This window comes from Diadema antillarum, unplaced genomic scaffold (genome assembly GCF_040938485.1).
Source record: "Diadema antillarum isolate AM-2024a unplaced genomic scaffold, OU_Dant_1.0 seq00000950_RagTag, whole genome shotgun sequence".
NCBI lineage: Eukaryota > Metazoa > Echinodermata > Echinoidea > Diadematoida > Diadematidae > Diadema > Diadema antillarum.
The window spans coordinates 86,294-109,235 of record NW_027271798.1 but is presented as its reverse complement, the minus strand read 5'-3'; the positions used below and the strand labels follow the sequence as shown (position 1 = coordinate 109,235).

Here is a 22,942-nt window from a genome sequence, read left to right as displayed (position 1 = left end):
TATTCTTTTGAACTTCTTATTCAGCCATGTGGCTGTTCCTTTTCTTTTCAAAAGACCCATATTGGTTGACATACATTTTACCTAATGAATAGAAGGGGACATATGTAGCATATTCATTACAATAGTGGCTTGTCTGGCTCCTTATTTGAAGCCGTCATTAAGTGCTTCAAAATATCATCCAATAGAACCCTTGTAATCAGTAAATCATATTGACTGGTAATTACAGATGATTATGAGGTGCTGAATCAGACATGACTATGTGTAGGTGTGTGTTTGGAAAGTACTGGTGTTCTGTACAAGAGTCTTTCTCTTCAAGAAATAGAAAGCATGCCTTGTATAAATACATTTATGTGCTAGGCAGAGATGTGATTTCTGTCTAATGTTGCTGTATTTGGCATTTCTGCATCAATGTTGTTTCAATGTAGTGACAAATGATCAATTCTGTTCTTTTCACACTTTCTCTTTTTGGCAAAACATGCTGTCAAGCATACAAATTGATTGCCAATCATGTCAGCTGAATGCCTGTCCAGATAGATTAGGGGGAAAGAAAGAGAAAAAAAGGAAAGGATTTCAAATACTATGAATACCGTGAGAAAAAAACTCTGCTAACACCCAGCTTTTGGGTCCATTTGCTGGCCTCTCCTGTGTACCCTCCTTTAGGTGCTTCAAGAGGCTTCGCATTTGTGGAGTTCCAATTCCTTCCGGACGCTCAGCGATGGATGGAGGAAAACCAGGTTTTGTTGAGATCGTGCCCGTCACGATATTACGGCTCTCTTCTTCAGCTCCTACCCTGACATTAGTTGACCCCGCACCTCTTTCCAGACAAGAGCAGCAATCAAGCATTGCTGAGTATTTTGTGGTGGGGGGGGGGGGGGGGGGGGGGGGGTAACAAAATAGGTGCAGAAAGCAACACAATGGTGGGCATGTATTTGTCATTAAACTAGACAGGAACAGTGGTGATTCAACTAGGAGAACTTAACTTGATTTTGACAATATGGGGGGGGGGGGGAATAATCATTTACACTGTCAGTTGATTCCATACCTGCAGCTTTATACAGGATATCATTTGGTGTTTTGGTCTCGCATGACCATCTAAATGAACATGTGGAAATGTAGCTTTTTACCTACATTAGCAGCAAACTGTAACCTTTTTCAGTGTCTTTGTTGCGCTCAGAGCAGTGTGTATTGACATGTTTGTGAGGTCTTTGCTCACAGTTGTTGCAGTCAGATAAATTAGCCAATTTCAGCTATGCAAGCCTCCTTGATCTTTCTATAAGTTGGAGTTTGACAGAAGTCTACAGCGAATGTTAGCGGACAACAGCCATTTTATAGGAGAGAGAGGCATTCTTTCCTTCTGCAAAACTAGTGGAGCTCCACAGATTTGATGAGAAATTTGTTTTAAATCTGAATAATGCAGTTTGTATCAACAAATCTTCATAAAGGGCAGATGATCTAGTTGCTGTCTCTCTTCTAATATCTGTTGGTTTTACGCAGTCATCTTTGTAAAGGTACATTGCAGGGTCACGTGGTAGCAGTATCTATAAGCAAATGGCATGGCTGCCCAATAGTTTTATTAAAGGAGAGCTTACCCTCATAGTAAGGCTATTTTGGATAAGAGTAATGAAACACAAGCACAGGTTAATGGAAATTTGAAACGAATCACAAATTTTGAGAGAATTAAAAGTCACTTAGATGGCATAAATGCAACATGCTGTTTGTCAAAAATGTTAAAAGAGGTGTGTTCAGAAAACTGAACCATTGACCATTTTTGGCTCTGTTTGTTTTTAGTCCAGTGGATTTGTGTGAGATACTACACAAAACACACTGTAGTCATGTGACGGAGAGCTATTGCCAGCTCCCCAAAGGACACCATGTTTGATGATAATACTGATGCTTACATTTTCATACACATTCAGTACTGCTCAAGTTTTACTGAGCTATTGCTCTTGTTAAATTACCTTTATTCAAATCATCTTGTACTTGGGGGTAAATTCTCAGAATCAGTTTTTTTTTCCTATTCCTGGGCAGTTTAGTGTCAAACTGTCCGAAGCTGAAAAGTGAGGCATATTTATATATGCAGATCTTATACAATGATTATCATTCAGAATGCTTTCTCTGAAAGGTTTCACATGCTTTGTTTGCTGTCAAGGTTGTTACAGTGGTATCCCTAGTTTGCGCAAATCAGACTTGTTTTTTGTCATTTTTTTTTTTCGGTGTGTGTGTTGTTGGTGGTCACTGGTGACAGAGGTCATGGGCTTAATTCAGACTGTCTTTAGTTAGTCTTGAAGAAAGCATGACCTCCGAGGAGGCTTTTTGGCAGGTTTCAAGGTGGTAACAGAAGAGACTTTCACTAATATTTGTGTGTGTTTCTGTGTTTCAATGTTTGCAGGGTGTTTTGGTGATAGGCGATGGCCGTGCTACCCTGACCTACAGCAAGAGCAGAGGGGATGAAGACTGGTTCTGTTCACAAGTGAGTATTCTTCAGATGATGTGTTTAGTTCATAAAAGACTGTGATAAGTATTGTGACCTGTGAAAAGAATACCCAGTCCTGTTTAGGACTATCCACATGGCAATTCCACCGTTGCATTACACCGATTCACAACACAAGAAGACTCTACTATCCCTCCTTTCCTTACACTTTTCTTGTCACTTCATTCATCTCTTCTCTCCACAGTCGTTTTCATGGTCATGAGTATGGATGAAACCCTTCACAGACTTCATCCACCGGCACAATGGAACGATTTGAAATACATTTACAATTATGGATTTGACATTTTGACATGTCAAAGAAATACATCGAAGTGAAAAGCAGAACTGAGAGACATTGATGTGGAGATGTCCACTTTCTGTTTTTATGTTTTTCTTAATATCATGTTTTATTGACACAATTGTATCTTTTCTCCACAGTGCGGAACTCAAAACTTCAAGAGAAGAGCCAACTGCTTCAAGTGTGGTATTGAAAAAAATGGTAAGTTGCTGCTTTTAGAAATATTGCAAGTTGTGAAAGCTATGTGCCTTAACCCTAATCAGGCTGGGCTTTTTCGGCTATGCTATATCGGGGGGGCGGGGGGCGGGGCGGATTCCGCCCCCCCCCCCCCCCCCCCCCTTCAGATCTCGCCTATGGAACGCGTGATCGCGCCGAAAATCGGCACACGCGACGCCCGCGACGTATACTGTCAAAATGTATGGTTGCTTTCTCCGAAAAATTTTTCTTATATTTTATATTAATTAATTATTGTAATTTATGCATAAAATCAGTTTTGGGCTCTAAATCACTTATTAATGCTCTAATTAAGCTAATTTCTTTTTTAAAATGTTTCTTGTATCATTCTCCTGAGACATAGAATAAAAAAAAATCTGTATCGAAATTAATTTCTTATGTATTTGATTGTTTTTGAATTTCTTATGTATTTCTTTGTTTTTCGACCTTTTGTTTTTGTTTGTTTTTTGGCCAAAATTTGTCACAGACATTTTTCGAAGCTTTATTATGCTAAAATAAATTAATTTCGTCCATTCTAAGTCAAGATATGAATTTTTATGTGAATTAATTGAAAAAACACAATTTGCTTTGGATTTGTACACAAAATCACGTTTTGGAGCAATTTTGGGGTTGACAAATTTTTTTCGAACGGGCGTCGCGTCAAAACGGTACACGCGGGCGCAACAATTTTGGTCTCAAAAGTTGCGCGATACTTGAAAGAATAAAGTCATGAAACATCGCGGCGGGAGCTTATCGCGCTGCGAAGATATTGCGCGAAACGTCAAGGGGGGGCGGATTCCGCCCCCCCCCCCCCCCCCCCCAGCCTGATTAGGGTTAAAGGCCAATCAGTGGAGAAGATGGAACCTGATAATTTGTTGTCTGTCTTGGGAATTATGAATTGTCAATCATATCACACTTGTAATATTTGCTAATAATTTGACTTATGCGTGTGTGACTGTGTGTGCACCATGTCTGGTAAATGTGGGCAGTCATGTACATCAAATCAATCTTCCCTCTTTTCTGCCACATATTGGACTTTTTTGGCCTGAATTGCAGAGGTATATTGATTTATTGATTACTGTGTAATTTCTCACCAGGTTATTGTGCAATTTATTTTGGAATTTTGCCTACCATCTTTCTTTCTCTTGTTCTTTTATTTTTCCATTTATTTATTTATTTATTTATTTATTTATTTATTTATTTATGTATGTATTTATTTATTTATTTATTTATTTATTTATTTATTTATTTATTTATTTATTTATTTATTTATTTATTTATCTATTTATTATTCTGAAGAAAGCTTTTGCTCTTTAGTGCTTGGTTCTGTTGTCATTTCATAGGGTAAAAAGCAAAAAGGCCTTCATGTTTAACCCAATAATTAACCTCAACTGTTTTTGCAGTAAAGCAAATTGTCCTCTGTTTGTTTCTTTCAGAATCCGAAAGGTATAGCCAAATCAGTGTCGTTCCCACAAGAAGTGAGTAGACAATTCATGTTTACATGTTGTCAGTATTACAAGCTTTTTGATATTTCCATTAGTGTAAAACTGAGTAATTGAGATGGACTCTGGTGTAAATGTATGAATTTGTATTGTTCATTTTCTGTCCTGTCAGCTAAGACATAAAATTATCATAGATTATGTGAATGAAGCTTATATGAATGAACCTTTACAAATATTTGTATGCCTCCACACTGAAGGGGTGTCATAGGCATTATGTTGTCTCTGTTGTCTATCCTTCTGTCTGTCCCATTACAATTTTATATCATGATGCAAAGTCCCTATTCATTGACTCCTAACATGTCAGAAATTAGTATCATGGCAAAGGAAAATGTACTGAGTACAGCCTGCAAGGTTGAATGTAAAGAATTAAAGTTGGTTTATAATTTCTCGTATTTCAATCCTGCAATATTCACAAAGACATCAAATATATGTCATGTTCTGGACATAAATCAAAAATGTAAGTCAAATGATAATGTTACTTAGTGTTATGAATGCAGATTAATTGGAAAATTAGAAAAGAAGTGACTCTCACAAGACCTTTGTTGAATCGTAGTATTTTTGAACGGAGATGAAAATTTGTGCTGCCTCTCAAGAACAGTGAACTTTTCTATACCCTAATATTAGTTCTCCTGTTGATGGGACTGGATTCACTTACTTCGGAAGAAAAAGTCCAGAAGGAGCTGCATGAGATTACTGCCGTAGATATGAACATCCAACTCATCAGAGACCCAACAACAAACATGTCCAGGGGCCTGTGTTATGTAGCTTTGTCCACTATAGAATATGCCAGCCATCTCCTGGAGATCATTGCCAATATGCAACCCCCGTTCATGTTGGATGGCAAGCAGAGTGAGTATCCCTTTTGGCTATCTCACAAGTGATTATTATTATTATTATTATCATTTTCTCTTTTTTTGCCAGCAAAAGAAATGAGTTTTCTTCCTCATTCAATTTCAAAATTATTTACGTGTACGTCCTATGTGGGAGACACTCATTTCTGATGATGTTTCTTTGTCTCTACATGCAGGTCAAAGTGCATGTCATGCATGTGTGCATACAAGTTAATGATAGTTTTTCCTATTTTTGTTCCTACAAGTGTAAATCATTCAAAAGGTAAACTGCATATCAAGTCTTTCTTTATTGGACGGGTGTAGGCATAGATAATGAAGTCATCATCTCTGCCAAGTGTTCCAAGCCTTGTCTCGAAGCTGAAAGTCTGATAGGGCTATTTGATTAACCTATAAATATTGTTTCCTCATTGTGCATGTAATAGGCTTGCTTTCAGCTTGTATCAGTTGTAACACTTCAAATTTAGAGCCTATTTTTTGTCTATGCTGGTCTCTTGTAGATGTAAATGTAGGTGTTTTTTTTTCTTTGAGTGTAAATGTGTGTCTTGGCACATCTAGTCATATATATTGTATTACCAAGCAAGGATATGATGGTTTGTAGATACTGAACCTGTTATTTTCCTGTTCATTTATATTGTCTCCATAGTTTCTGTGCACTACTGTAAAGAGGGAACAGAAGAGGACTACTCTGCCTGGACAGAAGTGAGTCATGACATGATATACAATATCCACTGTAGTCATTTTATTTCATTTTGTTGTAGACATCATTCAATCCCATTGAGTGTGAATACTTCTGTATATGACATGACAGTTGCTATAAGTGGGCGCTATTGTGGTTGTACTTGTCGTGTTTCACAAATCTCTATTTAGTACGCAATACGCTACTTGAAAGTCCAACTTTGTCCCTTTGAGCTATGGGTAAAGAAAAAGTATGCTTTCTCAAGGTGATGCGAAAATGTTGCAGTCCAACAATACTAGTTTACAGATGTATGTTGTTGCTATGATGATTTGTGTATGTATAACTTGTACAATTTGTGTACTGATATTACCTTGACTTGGCCATGGTAGACTATTGTAAAGGCTGTTATTTTGCGTACAGAAATTTTTGCAAATGAGGAGGTAACAGACATTTTTGCAAGATGTTTTCGGTAAATTTGCGATTTGACACTGAGGCTGTTGTAAGAAGATGTCTGCATCTATCTCCTTGCAGGGAGTCATTGTATCTGATTTATTGTCATTATTCCTGTCTGTATGAGTAGCAGCAGACTGATGTGACATCACAGGAGTACTATGAACAGTACTACCAGCAGACAGAAGCCAGCACAGCAGCCGCAGCAGCAGTAGCAGCAGCAAGTCAGTATGACCAAAGCTATGCAGGGTACACTGCAGGACAGTACACCGTTGCTGCCCAACAACAGCAGCAACAGGAACTTTCAGCCGCAGGTACGAGGGTCACAGTCCAATGTTGGTTTCTTTCAGTCTATCTTATGTTCAGTAAATATGATTGCATGCAAATTAATGGAATGTGTCATCTCAAATGTGATTTTCAATCTTGGCTTTTTATTAGCGCCACTATAAAGTAACCTTAAAAATATATATATTTACACAACAAAGATGTAAAGATGGACTAAGTAGATGCTTTCCAGCTCTTAAATGGGCTTTGCTATGTAAGCTGAGGGCTTTGAAAGTCAATTAAAATGCTTGCTTTTCTGAGGTTTCATGTGTGCAGTGCACTTAAGCCATATATGTGAGGTGCAGAAATGTCACTGTTGGAGAATATATGATTTCTGACTTGTATGTTTATTTATGGTCATTTTCCCCGTAGACAAAGCAGCTTTGGCGCAGGAGCAGGTTCAAGCAGCGCGGAAGATGCAGCTAGAGCAACAGCATATCACCAAGAAGCTGCTGAACAAGATCCGCCAAGGGCCAGAGAAGAAGTCCAAAAAGGCCAAAGTGGACTTACCTCCCCCAGGCACTGATGAAGAAGCCTTAGTCCAGAGCCAGGTTGTTGACACAGCTGTCACAGAGCAACCAGCAAAGACTACTGCTGTCACAGCTGAAGAGTGGAGCTCAGAGGCCGAAGGTCACGCAGTGAGTATTAGATAGGCTTGTCAGTCATCTCTCCCTGTTTTGCTCTTTTTGTACCAGGTTGCATGCTCTGTTCAGTGTCTCCTGAAGCTCGGTGGCACTAAAATTGTTCTTGTCACAACATACCACGAAAGCTGCTTTCAGTCACATTGTCATTCCCACTTGGGTTCTATTACTTGTTACAAGGAAACCCCTGCTATGAGATCACTGTGGCCACCGACCTTACCTTGTTATGATAGGTACCTCATGAGTGTACAAGGAAAAAAAAAAGGGCTAGAAATGGAAAATATGTACTGCCGAATTCACCTGTGGTACCTCATTTTAAGAGAGCTTGACACATAAGGTTCTCTGTAAAGTATTTTCAGTGAACAGCGACAAGATAAGTTGCATGAAATGGATAAAACTCTGATGTAATGAACTTTTGAAAACAAATACAAGTTAATGATATTCTCATGTAAAATTCTTCTGATTATTTTTGATTCGTAGTTATTTTATCCCTCAATGTAACTGTAGCTATGGCAAAGGAGTTGTTATGAGTGTTGTAGGAACTTGCACATTCATACCAAATAGAAGAAGTCATAAACCATGGTTGGTCAGAACAAAGTAGAATGTGAACCTCAGTCCAGCTCTGACCAGATTTTTGCATTCTCACTAACTCATTGTCATTTATTTTAAGTAAAAGAACAAGAAGTTGGAATGGTCATATCATGTATTCTACTGTGTGTTTCTATTTAAAGCTTCAGCACCAGACATCCAATACAAGCTCTGATGGCAGCTACTACCCAGACACCTCACACTATCAGTATGATGAGACATCTGGCTTCTACTACGACCCCCAGACAGGCCTGTACTATGATCCAAACTCACAGGTAATTTTCATGATGCATGATTGCCAGTGCATGCTGTTTTCAATCAAATGGGGCAGCATTTCTTCTTGTCATGGGGGGGGGGGGGGGGGGGGGTCTTTGGTTATTGGAATGGAATGGCCTGTATTAGAATTCCATGTGAAATGTATAAATTATAACATATTTTCTTGCCAACAGAGTCTCACCAGACCTGAAATTTATTTTTTCTCTCCCATACACTTGTGAAGTACAAATGTCGGAACCAGTGTAGACATATTGTTTGTCAGAGACCCAGAAAGATAACTGTCTTTGTACGTACAAAGCCTTGGTGCAGAGCCATTGCTGGCATTTCATACAAATCTGCATTTGTCATTGGGTGTTATGATAGGTCTTAAGGTGATCTGTATTTAATTTTTATCCCTCCACCCTGAAGTTTTCAAGAAGCATTATAAAACTGCTGACCTGCTTAATCAATTTATCTTCATTGTTTTGTTGTTGGGGTTTGTCTTTTCTGGTTTGTTTGTTTGTTTGTTTGTTGTTCGTAGTAGAATAACCATTTGATTAACCAACAATCCGTTTTCCTTTCAGTATTACTACAACACACACACCCAGCAGTACATGTATTGGGATGGAACACAGTATGTCCCTGCACCACATCAAGGGTCTGTGGCCCCACCTAAACTTGGAGAGCATGGTCCAGTGGAGAAGGAGAAAGAAGATAAGAACAAGAAGGAGAAAACCAAAATGGCCAAGAAGGTTTGTATACCTACTGCAGTGATGAATTGCAATCAGATACTGTTAAAGCTTTTTATTTTAGTGAAGGGTTGATTTTTGTGAATTTTACAAATTACTGTTGGGCCGGGAATTGAACTAGTAAAAATATTGCCACAGGGGGGCATTTCATGAAGCGTTTGGTCGGATATTTTTCTGACAAGCTGTTACAAACTACTGAAATCCTTGCATTTGATTGGCCGAGACCAAATTTGTCCAACCAATATGTCAGACAAAACACGTCATGAGATGCCCCCTGATCTTGATCACACAAAGTGACGGCGTGAATGGACAGACATTAGTGCACTGTGTATGATAGCCTTAATGTCAAATCACGAAAACAACATCTTGTGAAAATTTCTGTGACCTCATTTGTGAGAGTATCCGTATGCAAAAATTACAGCTTTTGCATTATGCAATCAAACTAATTGAAATCAGCTCTATGTTCCAAGATGCTTGGTTCTGTGCATTTTTGGAAATTAAGTAAAGAATGTGCAGAACACTTTGAATGTTGTCAGTTAAACCATGATTAAGTGTGCTTTAGTTCTTGTACAATTCAACACCATGTTCAAGTTTGTTGTAAAAAGCTAGTAGAATTAGTAATAGAATCATAGTAACATATTGTTTGTCTGGTTTCACTCTTTTTATTAAAGCCATCTTCAACATAGTATAGTATGGAATTGCAAGTTTAGGAGAAGGCATTCCATCTCTTTCAACTTAATTTCAATATGAAGTTTCATTGGGTTTTATATGAAAAGAGGCAAAATGCATCACTTGTACAATACAAACTTGTTATTGAACTCTTTAGGGTATGTTTTAATATATGTCTGTAGGTTGAATGTATAAAAAATGTCCATGAATTAACAGGTTTTTAGCTCACCTGAGCCGAAGGCTCAAGTGAGCTATTGCGATCGCTCTTCGTCCGGCGTCCGTCGTCCGTCGTGCGTAAACTTTTTACATTTTCATCTTCTTCTTGAGAACCCCATGACCGATTTTCACCAAACTTGGCAGGTAGCATCCCTAGGGGGGTAGGATCTCAATTTGTTCAAATGGGCACCATGGCCCACCTGGGGGGCCCCAGGGGGGCCCAAACACCCTAAAATTAAGGAATCTTTAAAAATCTTCTTCTCTAGAACCAGAAGTGATAGAGCTTAGTTAATGCTATGAGTTAGTACATTGATGACTGTAGTTTCAAGTTTGTTCATGGGGGAATCAGGGGTGCCCCCCTTGGGACCCAGGGGAGGGGGATGGGGAGGGGTCCTAATGGGGCCTAAATCGTACATTTTCATATTCACTTTGATATCCCCATGTCTGATTTCCACCAAACTTGGTAGGTAGCATCCCTAGGGGGATAGGATCTCAATTTGTTCAAATGGGCACCATGGCCCACCTGGAGGGCCCCCAGGGGGACCCAAACCCCCTAAAATTAAGGAATCTTTAAAAATCTTCTAGAACCAGAAGTGAAAGGGCTTAGATAACACTATGAGTTAGTACATTGATGACTGTAGTTTCAAGTTTGTTCATGGGATTGGCGGAATCAGGGGTACCCCCTCCCTTGGGACCCAGGAGAGGGGATGGAGAGAAGTCCTACACTACAGTTGTAATGGGGCCTGAATTGTACACGTTCATCTTCTTCTTAAAAACCTCATGATTAATTTTGACCAAACTTAGCAGGTAGCATCCCTCGGGGGATAGAATCTCAATTCCTTCAAATGGGCACCATGTCCCTCTTGGGGGGCCCCTATGGGGCCCACCTCCCACCCCTCCCCCCTCCCACATTAAGGAATATTTAAAATCTTCTACTCTAGAACCAGAAATGATAAAGCATAGTTAATACATACCATGAGTTTGTACATTGATGACTTTACGTGTAGTTCCAAGTTTGTTCATTGCAGATCCAGGGCTGCTTGCCCCCCCCCCCCCCCACCCTGGAGTTGGGGGGGGGGGGGGGATCCATATGCAGACCTAAGTTTCCAATGTTCTCAGGTAAGAGTGTGCAAGAATGCATGGAAGGTGAAATTGCGATACTCAGGTGAGCGCGTGACCCGCGGGTCTCTTGTTTTTTTTTTCATTCGATGTGAAGCTCACCTACAACATGGTCCTTCCCCCTTCCATTCCAATAATATGACCTCCTAAAAGAACCAAACAATGTAGTGGCTTAATTAAGATCAGTAAACCTTACACAATTCCTTCTAAGTTGTAGTATGAAATTTTGTACCAATCAAACCTGTCTGCGCTATCTCATGCTAACAGTGGCTACTAGAAGTATTTCAGAGACAGAGGATTATATAAAATGCAGTCTGTCCACAGTGACCGTTCACCAATAGTGACAGTCTTTTGTGTGCATGTAGGCCATTATAGATATCAATGACTTGCTTGGTCCCCATTTCTTCATAACCATCATCATTAGCCAGTGCTTGTATTCATCCTTTTTCTTGAAAGGTGCACATGTTTCTTTTCTCTAATCGCTTTCTCTTCATACCTTCTGTAAAGGTTGCCAGTGACATGAGAAGATGGGCTGAGACAATGAATGAGATGAAGAATGTCAAAGCCAAGAAAAGTAATAACAGTACTAAGAAGGACAACTCATCTGCCACGGCTGATGCTGGATTCGCTGTCCTAAGCAAACGGGTAGGTGGAGAGTATACTCCTTGTGTTGATAGAGAACATGGCAAAACATTCTTTGTAGTTTAAAGGGATGGTACAGTATTGGTGGAGATAAGAAATGGGCTTCTAACTTTTTGCGAGATACCAAGAAAACACTTATGATATACTACATAACATACCAGTTTAGGAGGAATTCAAAGTTTATTTGATGAAAATTGGATTTGGAATGACTGAAACATCCAAAAACAAAATAAAACAAAGTGATCGTAAAAAAGTGTGGGTCCCACACTTTATCAAAATCACTCTTTTTTGGATATCTGAGCCATTTCAAAACCAATTTTCATCAAATTAACATTGAATTCCTCATAGAATTACATGCTCTTTCATATTTCATAAGAGGTTTCTCATTATCTCACCAAAAAATGTTAGAAACCTGAATTAGGTCTCAATCAAAACTATATGGTCCCTTTAACAGATGGAAAAGCTAGTTCATGTGTTCACAACATACATGTTATGCTTTTTGCAAATATGCGATAGGTACTCATGGGTAGGAATAGCAAATTATGTCATGAAGAGTTTTCTCTGTTTTGCTTTTGGCTTCTATTCTGATGCTTTTGATATTTGTTGGGGAATACACTCTGTACTTCTAATCATGATTTCTGCAGCCTTCGTGCAAACTTATCAAGACCTCTCTGTGTAAGATAACAAGCAGTTGTTTGTGCCACTGTGTTTTCAAGCTCCTAAACGCCCTCCGCAAGACAGACAGAAGCAGTATGGGCAAATTTAGCACCCTGTATTGTCTTATTTATGCAAGTTGATATTCTATGTCCACTTCCAGACATCTTTCATCATGCCTTATTCTACAACAGAAGTTCTTCATTGTAGTATAATAATTAAGATGCATTATCTCTGACATCCTTTTCTTTCACTTACCAGGCTGACCCAGCTGAGACCAAGCAGTCAGTGATGCTAGCATTGAAGCGCTCTGCTACAAGTGAGGATCAGAGGAAGAAGCAGTCTAAGTCATCTATTGTAAGTGTTAGTTATTCAAGAACTTTGTGTCATTTTGTGAATTAAATCAAGGGATGGAGATAGTTTTAAAATGAGCAGTAGTGCTTTCATATTTGCTGTTTCATGGCAAGCATTGGCTTAGCAGGAAGTGGTTGAGTTCAAGAAATTTGTCAGAATCATAGAGCTTGCTGTACTGTTGATAGTATATTGCATATTGTATACTATTGTACACTAGCATAATGTGACAAAACCCGTGCCATGTGATCAGCACTAAAGTTTAAAAAGGCACACAGGGCTTTGCTTCTTCTATAGAAAGAAACTCCTGTGTGAATTTTACTTCACATTTAGGAGGTCATTAGATGCTCTAGATACTCTAAAAAATCCTAGATCAAAGCAGTCGAGGACATATGAAACAGGAGATCGAAAGACAACTCCCATTCTTTCCTTTCCTGTATGCTGTCACCATGCTGTTAAACCAGTCTGACAAATGGTCAGGTTATAATGCAACTGTTTTGCTGCACTGCTTATTTGGAAATGTAATGATGTTCTCGGCATCCTTTTAAAATCCTATTAAACTAAGACGAAGAAGAGGAAGAAAAAAATGCAAATATTTTCTGTTGCATCACACCAGATCAACATCCTTGCCCAGTATGGAGGAGACAGTGACAGTGATCATGAGGCGTGCCAAACAGCCTTACAGACTGGAGCAAGCTCATCTGTCTCCTGTGCAAGCGACAGTTTCCTTCCAAGGAGGTGCTGGTAAAGCACCAACAGTTCTCAGATCTTCACAAACAAAACCTTGAGGCTCTAAAGAAGAGGACTGGCTTACAATCAGAAGACAGCAATCAGGGGGAGGTAAGTGTGTGCTTGAAATCATGCTCGTCAACATTTATTGGCTCAGTCTTTTATTGCCCCATGGAATGTGTCCGTCCTTTTTATGCCTCCGCCACGAAGTGGTGCCGGAGGCATTATGTTTTCGGGTTGTCCGTCCGTCCGTCCGTCCGCTTTCGTTTACGCGATACCTTGAGTAATATTTACTGGAATTTTACCAAACTTGGTCCAAGTATGAAGTATGATGGGGCAATGACTTGATTAGATTTTGGGTGAAATCGGCTAAAGGTCAAAGGTCAAGGTCAAATCATGAAATTGCATCCGTTTACGCGATAACTCAAGACTGGATGGGGCAAATTTCACCAAACTTTGGTGGAGGATGATGTATGATAGGACAATTACTTGAGTAGTTTTTCAGTGAAATCGGACAGAGGTCAAAGATCAGAGATCAAGGTCAAATCCTAAAATTTATCTGTTTACGTGATAACTCAAAACTGGATTAAGCAGCTTTCACCAAACATGATCCAGGGATGATGTATGATGGGACAATTAGTTGAGTAGATTGTAGTGACATTGGCAAGAGGTCAAAGGTCAAAAGGTCAAGGTCAAATGCCCGCAGTTATTTTCTTGAAACTTAGTGTAGACATGTACTACTGCGTAAAGATTCTCCAGAGAGAGTTTCATGTCATAAGGTCAAAGGTCAAAAGGTCAAAGGTTAGTTGAAAATGTTGCAATATCACTTTTCTCGCAAGTGGTGCAATGTATCTTCATGGAACTTGGTGCATATGCATGTACTGACTGGCAGGGATTATCTAGGGAATTTAGGGGTCATGGGTCAAAAGTCAGGGGGTCAAAGATCAAGGTCAACTCCTCAAAATGTTACTATTTCCCTCATATACTAGTTTATGCAATGATTGCATTATTAGTTGTAAAATTCAATATATATATGTACATGTATTACTTAATGGAGATTCTCTTGGAAATTTCCAGCCAGAAGGTCAAAGGTCAAAGGTTAAGGGTCAAAGGTCAGGTTTAAATTATAAAAAAAAAGATTTATTTTGTACTGTAATTACACTCTTTCTTCATACCTTGGAAATTATACTCAATGCATAAACTTATAATAAGGTCGGTCAGAAGTCAAGTAAAAATGTTCAATTCCCCAAATATATGTGTACCTGCACTCTTTAAAGGACAAGTTCACCTTCATAGACATGTGGGTTGAGTGAATGCATCAATATTAGTAGAACACATCCATGAGAGTTTGAGGAAAATCGGACAATCCGTTAAAAAGTTATGAATTTTTGAAGTTTCTGCTCAGTCACGGCTGGATGAAAAGACTAAGTAAGCTTGTGATGTCACATGAGTACAACGATACAAAGAAAGAATAAAGAAAATTCAACACATTTCCATTTTTCTCGCATAACAAAAGAACATTCGACTTCTCTCTTTCAGAAGGCAGGGGGAATAATATTACCCTTAACATACGTCAGTAGCAAGTCGAAGAAATGTGCACTTTACTCAAAAAGTCAAGTTTTGTGAAATTCTCATTTTATTTTCCTTATATACTTGTACGCACGTGACATCATACACCAGGCCTCGAAATAGGATTTTGGAGGGGCAAGGCCATTTAGAAAAGGGCACTTTTTCCAAGAGGCCAGGGCACTTAAGTCAGTCAGAGGGGCACCAAGGCCACATTGGAAAGGGCATGTTTGGTGTTTATGAAAAAAAAAGAAGAAAAACAAACCGAGAAAAACAAACAAACACACACACACACACACACACACACACAAAGTGCAACACACAACAAAAACCTCTTCCCTACAGCTGTAACACATTCCCGATCTCCGCGTTTCTATCAGGTGAAACAACATTTTTTAAAACAGGAATAAAACAACAGTAGGTATTGATTGCAACTCGACACTCTTTCAGGCCAGCCAGGCCAGGCTGCCATGAAACTTCAAAGCACATTCCGACAGCTGGCTGGCAAAACCACAAGGCAAAGGAATTTGCATGCGCGTGTAGATTGCTATGATTAGTCTGTGACAGACAGTTCATGACCTCAAGAATGCGCCAGTACGCGCGGTTTCTTCTGTTGATTGGTCTCTCTCTCTCTCCACCCCTCCCCATTCCCCAGTCTGGCACACCTTGGCATCGTGGGATTTTTCTTTTTTCTTGGTGAACTTGGTGTTCACTCTTTACTACTCTATCTGAATATGCGCTGCCTAGCTAGTACATACTCGAGGCCGCTGCGCTGCGGAGGCAGTCGGGACGGTAAAAGCCGGTCGGGCGTACATGTACGTACACGTCGTCTCGTACCTCGGAAAGATACTTTGAGTTTGAATCAGATATATTGGGACGCGAGTTAACTGAAGGTATGATATTTGAGATCAGGAAAGTTGTTCAAGCTTATTTAAGAGACTTTGAGAAAGGGCATATCATACGTCATAAATAATAACTTTCATTCTAAAAGGGCACCACGGCCCCAAGAAAAAGGGCACATTTTTTTTTGGCCGTAACTTTGATAAAAAAACAAAAGGCATTGCGGCCAACGAGAGGGGCACCGACGGCCATGGCCGTCGGTGGCCGTCGGTTAATTCGAGGCCTGATACACTGTAGTAGTCTTCTCATCCAGCAGTGACTGCGCAGATACTTAAATATTCAAGATTTTCCTCAAACTTTCACTGATGTCTTCTACTAATATTGCTGCAGTCTCTCAATCCTAATGTATATGAAGGTGGACTTGTCCTTTAATAGACAATTACTATAGCAAACCCAGATCATGGAAAGTGAACATTCAAGATATTTTGACAAACCTGTCATTTCGATATTTTGCCAGTTATGTGAAACTGTCATCACACATTGTGAAGACATTGTACTATACACCTATTGGGAGAATCATGCATTATGGCGGAGGCATCAGTCGCCAAAGCGACATTTCTAGTTCTCTTCTATTTGAGAAAAGAGTATGAATGTTTTTACATGTAGTGTACACAAGATGGTGTGCGTTGTTCCCAATAATGTTTTTGATTTTTGACAAGACCTTTTGCTCGAAGATGTCATTCCCTGCCTACTACCCTTTGCGACATCCATCTTATGCAATCAGTGCGATTCTGGTTCTTTTACATCATATATCCATTGCAGTATGTGAGATCGTAGGTATAAAAACACACTGTGTATGAGGGCCTGGTGGAATTATTTCAGGATTGGTCGGTCAACACGTAAATTGTTTAACATTCGCAAAAAAGAAAAAAATAGGATTAGTTTCAGCTTCTCCTCTTCTCTTTGTTGGTCCCTGGTAATTTGTCCATCCTATTTCTCTTCTGTGAGAGAAAAGTGGACAAATCCTTGGGATCAGAAGGATTAGTTTCTTCTGCTCTCATTCAGGTTAGGGTCTGGGGTAATTGCCCAGGGGGTGATTGCCCTAGACCCTTTTTGAAACTCACAAGCTGCTCATCCAGGGGGTAACAATTTTGGCCTGGTGGATAATTAGTCCATTAGTTTCTATGATGGACAGTGTGGAGGTACTTTTGAATGCCTTCCCAAAGTTTTGCTGATGTAGTAATTGTAAGATGGATAATACACAGTCTTAAACAAGATTAATGTCTGCTCAACTTTGTTTTTGTGTGTTTGTGTGTGTATGCAGATAGCATATCGAGACCGAGCACAGGAAAGGAGATCGAGGTTCAGCTATAAATAGGTGTGCGCAGATTCAGGCTCTGGTGAGTTATTTATTTGTTAGTTTGTGTCAGATACTAATATTATATGTGAAGAAAGAGGCAAGCTTCATCAACATCATTTGATTTTCTGTCCCATTGTGATAGGCTTTCAGGATCATGTTCAAAATTCTGAATCCAAAGGCTCGTGATATTTTTGTGTTTATACAATTATTTTGTATCGATATATCTATGGAACAGAGGTGATTACTCTGTTGTAGATGAAACTAACTGATGAAAGTTTAACAGGTGGATGTATATCCAACGCTACACACTGGCACTGGTCCAATGGTCCCTGACCAGTAAAAAAATCACTGTCGAACCAATAACTTTTTTTGGATTTGACAAGTTAAAGGACAAGTCCACCTTCATATAGATAAGGATTGAGAGAATGCAGGTAGAACACATCAGTGAAAGTTTGAGGAAAATTGGACAATCCGTTCAAAAGTTAGGAATACTTTAAGTATCTGCGCAGTCACTGCTGGAAGAGAAGACTACTACAGTGTATGATGTACATGCGCACAACTATATAAGGAAAATAAAAAGAGAATTTCACAAAACTTTACTTTTTGAATAAAGCGGACATTTCTTCGACTTGCTACTGACGTATGTTATTAAAGGGTAATATTATTCCCCCTGCCTTCTGAAAGAGAGAAGTCGAGTGTTCTTTTGTTGTGCGAGAAAAATGGAAATATGTTGAATTTTCTTTATTCTTTCTTTATATCGTTGTACTCATGTGACATCACAAGCTATAGTAGTCTTTTCATCCAGCCGTGACTGAGCAGAAACTTCAAAAATTCGTAACTTTTTAACGGATTGTCCGATTTTGCTTAAACTCTCACTGATGTGTTCTACTAATATTGCTGCATTCACTCAACCCACATGTCTATGAAGGTGAACTTGTCCTTTAAAAAATAGAAAAAACTGGGTACTTACTGGTCCGACAGATAGGTTAGACAAGCAAAAAGAATAGCTTAGTGTGCAGCCTTGGTATATCAGTAGGTTCCTATGTAGAATGTTCATTAGGTTGCATTCATCCTTAGGGGACAAATAACCATAGCCACTTCCCTGTTTTCAGACCACATGAGCCAACAGGCACATGTTTGCAGTATGTATAAAGTGGCTAACCCTAGTGACAAGCATTACACACATGTTTGCTCTTTACTATCTGAGCTCCTATGTATTGCAGTATTCATACAATCTACATGTCTACACTGTATATGGGTGTCATTCCCCTTATAAGTCTATAAAGAGAAAGGAAGCAGCCTAATGGAACATGTTCATCATTGTAATTTCTTCCAGATTGACCTTGGTCCTGTCGTCATCACTATGGATGCTGGTGGAATCATCCTCTCCTCCCATCTCCCTTCCTGTGTCTTGATGACAGTGCTGTCCTCATCATGTGCAACTTTTGGAGGAAAGCCCAATACATCTCTTCATGCACGACATGTGCACATGCATGCAAAATTGTGACAGACAGTGCTCTGGTTTGTGATGTATGGATAACATCATGGTCAGAATTGTTACAGGTTTTTCCTCTTTTGTCCAGGCTAGTGGAAGCTGGGAACCAAATTGCATTGAAAGGAGCATATTATTTTTTTTTTTAAAACCATGAGCTGTGTTTGGCAAGGAGGGCTGGAACCGCTGCCGGACCTGCTACAACGTGGAATTGAGCAGTAGCTTCTAACATTTGATACTTGTGCTTCACTGTTTGCCACTTGTCCATGCCTATCACAAATTGTGTTGTACAGAATTACACAATGTTCTCTTACTACTTTGTGTCGTGTTAGTGTACAGCTTATTTTACAAGTTGGGACATGAAATGCAACCCCCATGCCAATTATCGATGCGAAGTTTTGAGCAACTTCAGCCACAACAACAACAACAACAACAAAAATGTGCTAATGGGCCTACTTCGATGAATGTTTGGCGTCACAATTCAATATTTATTTGCTACAAACTTGCAAGATTCTGAATCATATTTCTCATCTGGTAGCAGGTTTGAATGGCATTTGTTCTTCAGAATAAACTACATCACACTACACAGAATCTACAAAATACTGAGTACTGGTGATGTTTGGAAGAAGGGAACAACCTTTGATGATATGGTATTCCTCACAAAGTATGAATGAAACTACACTGTATTTTTCTTCATGTGATCATGAAGGATATATTCTGCTGGGCGCCTGTCAATGTGCCTTCACTCAATATAATGCCAGTGAGAGCGTGTAGAGTATATGTGGTAAGTTTCTTTTCTGCTGAAGAAGACGTGCCAAGTGCTTCTCTGGTGTAGGTCACTGTACAGATTTGCTACTGATGATGATGGCATCTTCTCTTGCAAATGTTCGCTTCAAACTGTTTCATATACAGATGAATTATGGATTTAGCGCTTCAAGTGTAATAAACCTTCGTGTTCCTATGGAGATCTAGGATTTAGCATTTAGAATGAAATAAATCACTGTTAGTACAGAGATCCAGCAGTCCTAGTCTTTGTTCAATCCACCAGCATGTTGAAAAAAAATAATGTCCTTGACATTAAGCTAGTGAAATGTTAATCTTGTGTTTCCTTTACTCCATTGCTAGGCTGTGAATGGCCAGATCCTGGATACATGTACCAATATCTGCTTATTTATTTTCCGTTGTACAGGGCACTAGCCACAGCTTTTGCCAGAAAATGACACTTTGACAGTCCTGATTTCTATTAAACACATTCCTTGTGAATGCAAAGCTATCTGTGTCCCCTGTCAATCAATTCATCCATATGACTGCCTGTATCTGGTTGTTGCGATTAACTCTGTAGATTGTGTTGCTGCATGTTGGTGGCACAGGTGTACATTGTACTATCTTAGCTTCAAATGCACTAATAAATTTATGCTTAAAATCCATCAAAGTCCATAGTTTCTGCATATGGCTAAAATGTCACTTCTCAGCCTCAACTTCAGGAATATCAAGTGTTACAGTAATCATTTGAGAAGGAAGACAAATATAAAAGGATTGATAATATACATGTGAATGTCGGGATGAAAGGTCAAAGTCAGAGGTATATGACATTAAAGTGTCATTGACTTGAGCATGGAATGTCCACTGGTATTGAAGGAAATCCAGATGCACACTGTGTATGTTTGTTGTATAATATATACAGCTGTACATACACTATATGCACATGTATTTTCTGCATCATGTGTAATTTATCATACACAATGATACTAATGAAGTAACAGCAGTGAAAGGTGTAGATCAAGGACATGGCTTACTGACATATGGCCAACATTAAACAGTTCTAACCAAGACACCCCCAGCAATTTGTTATGTTCCGGAGCTTGTATGGTAAGAAGGATATTAATGAGTTGGGAGATGTACCGTGTACTGAACAGCAGTGCAGTACATTCCCTTGATTTAAAGGATGTATGGATAGTTCAATGCCTTTGTGTTCCACATGTAATGAAAGCCCATACTAAAAGGCAAGTTTGCCTTAATATACATGTGGATTGAGAGGATACAGCAATATTAATAGAACACATCAGTGAAAGCTTTTGAGGAAAATTGGACAATCCTTTCAAAAGTAGTGCATTTTTGAAGATTCAGTGTGGCCATTGTTGGATAAGAAGACTACTGCAGCTAGTTATGTCATCTGCATAGAATGATATAAAGAAAGCAAAAAAAAAATTGACAAATGTTCACTTTCCTCCCATAATAAAAAGCACTTCACTTGCCACTCTCAGAAGGCAGGGGAAATAATAGAAGTCGAGGTAGTGTGTACTCTTTTGTCTTCAAGAAATCAAATTTGGTGGAATTCACTTTATATTTTTCTTATGTCATTCTATGCATATGACAAACTGTAGTAGTGTTCTCATCCAGCAGTGACAGCATGGAATTGATCATAAGGATATGCTATATATACAATGTATATATATATATATATATATATATATATATATATATATATACAATGTATATATATATATATATATATATATATATATATATATATATATATATCAACGTCTAGGTAAATGATGATATAGATACATCATTTGTAATGCACAATCTCGTTTTTTCCACCCAATTTCATCAGATTTGCACTTAATTAACAATACGATCATTCAATTTCAAGCGAATACAGGTGATCAGGGAGAGCAGTATTCAAAAGATAACCAGTCCACTCAATATAATTTCATCGGCACAAACAGGTAAAAAGCATGTTCAAATAAAATGTTTGAGTGAGATGCATTCTAATTCCCAACAGCACAGCCCCAATGCAGTCATTTACAGCATTTTTAGGCAGTACCGTGCATTTCGTTAGTGCTACATGGTCTTTGTACATGTACATGTACTCTTCATCTCTTTGTATGAATTATGCAAATGTCATGTGCATCTAAATTGGACTTTTGCCTTTAGTAGAGTGGTTAAGCCCTCAAAAAAAAAAAAAAAAAAAAAAAAAAAACATGATTAAGATGTACAAAACAGGCATATCTGTTTTACAATGAAATTGTCTTCATATTCCAAAGAGCACAGACAGGATTTTACCTTTGATATCTGTTGACCTTTCGTAGAGGTCAACTACCTCATGATACCACAATATTGATCTGTGATTTCATTATCTATTGATAAACATGGTTAAAATGTACAAAACAAACATATCTGTTTTACAATTGTAGCCTAGATGGCTACTGTCACATATAATAAAGAATAGAATAGAATAGGATAGAGAGTAAAAGAAAACAGAACATTGCAGTCGTTTTCCTAGTCACCCTGTGACGTCAATATGCAGTCTTTTCCCTTTCTTGGAGTCTATGAAACTGTTTATCTTCCTTCCAGTTTTTTCCTTTTTGTCGAGCCCGAGGGGAGACTAAGGGATCGCCTGCGGCGTCCGTCCGTGCGTCGTCTGTCCATAACGCTACAAAAACTTCAATAACTCTTTACTCTAGGCTTCAATTGCAATCAAACTAGGAGGGAAGAGGGGTCATACAAAGTTTCACATTTTACCATATATCAAGGTCACCTCAAGGTCAAAGCTTACAGGCAGGGGTCAATGAACTTAAGGGCCCAATGTTAAGTTTTTATGGTGCATTTCTATTATGGGTCATAACTTTTGATCCATAACTCCATTTGTGACCAGACTTGAATGGTAAATGTCCCTTGGGGAGTGGATGGTCACCACAAGGTCAATGGTTACAAGCATGGGTCAACAAACTTTAGGGCCCAATGTTAAGTTTTTAATGGCACGTTTCTATTATGGGTCATAACTTTTGATCCACAGGTCCGTTTGTGACTAAACTTGGATGGTAGATGTCCCTTGGGGAGTGGATGATCACCACAAGGTCAATGGTCGCAAACATGGGTCAACAAACTTTTAGAGCCCAATGTTAGGTTTTTATGGCACGTTTCTTTTATGGGTCATAACTTTTGATCCATAACTCCATTTGTGACTTAACTTGGATGGTAGATGTCCCTTGGGGAGTGGATGATCACCACAAGGTCAAAGGTCACAAGCAGGGGTCAACGAACTTTTAGAGCCCAGAATTTATCCCTCTTGATTTAGCATTTATTGTTTAGTGGAGTGGGTCAGACGGAAATTCCAAAGACAAATTCAGGGACAACGATCCAGAACAACGATGATGTTGGATGTCACAAGGACTCAAATATTCATTTGGTTTATCATTTTGTTATCCAAGAAACTAAAAAGTCTTCACCAGTGGTTACAGAGAAGCAGTAAATGAAGAAAAAAAAATGCATAGGTGCAGT

At 38.9% G+C, this 22,942-nt stretch overlaps 1 protein-coding gene across 1 annotated transcript in view; it reads left to right on the top strand.

Annotated features, from left to right (window-relative positions):
• LOC139741742 (RNA-binding protein 5-like) overlaps window positions 1-19,908 on the top strand; it is a 42,079-nt gene extending 22,171 nt beyond the window's left edge. The window contains 16 exon segments of the mRNA XM_071652327.1: window positions 661-734; window positions 2,390-2,470; window positions 2,909-2,969; window positions 4,418-4,459; window positions 5,108-5,332; window positions 5,978-6,033; window positions 6,591-6,774; window positions 7,157-7,422; window positions 8,157-8,288; window positions 8,853-9,020; window positions 11,529-11,666; window positions 12,579-12,674; window positions 13,285-13,330; window positions 13,333-13,508; window positions 17,128-17,203; window positions 18,500-19,908. Of these exon segments, the coding sequence (XP_071508428.1) occupies window positions 661-734; window positions 2,390-2,470; window positions 2,909-2,969; window positions 4,418-4,459; window positions 5,108-5,332; window positions 5,978-6,033; window positions 6,591-6,774; window positions 7,157-7,422; window positions 8,157-8,288; window positions 8,853-9,020; window positions 11,529-11,666; window positions 12,579-12,674; window positions 13,285-13,330; window positions 13,333-13,508; window positions 17,128-17,181 (1,799 nt within the window). The 3' untranslated portion in view covers window positions 17,182-17,203; window positions 18,500-19,908.
• Window positions 19,909-22,942: the final 3,034 nt, after the last annotated feature.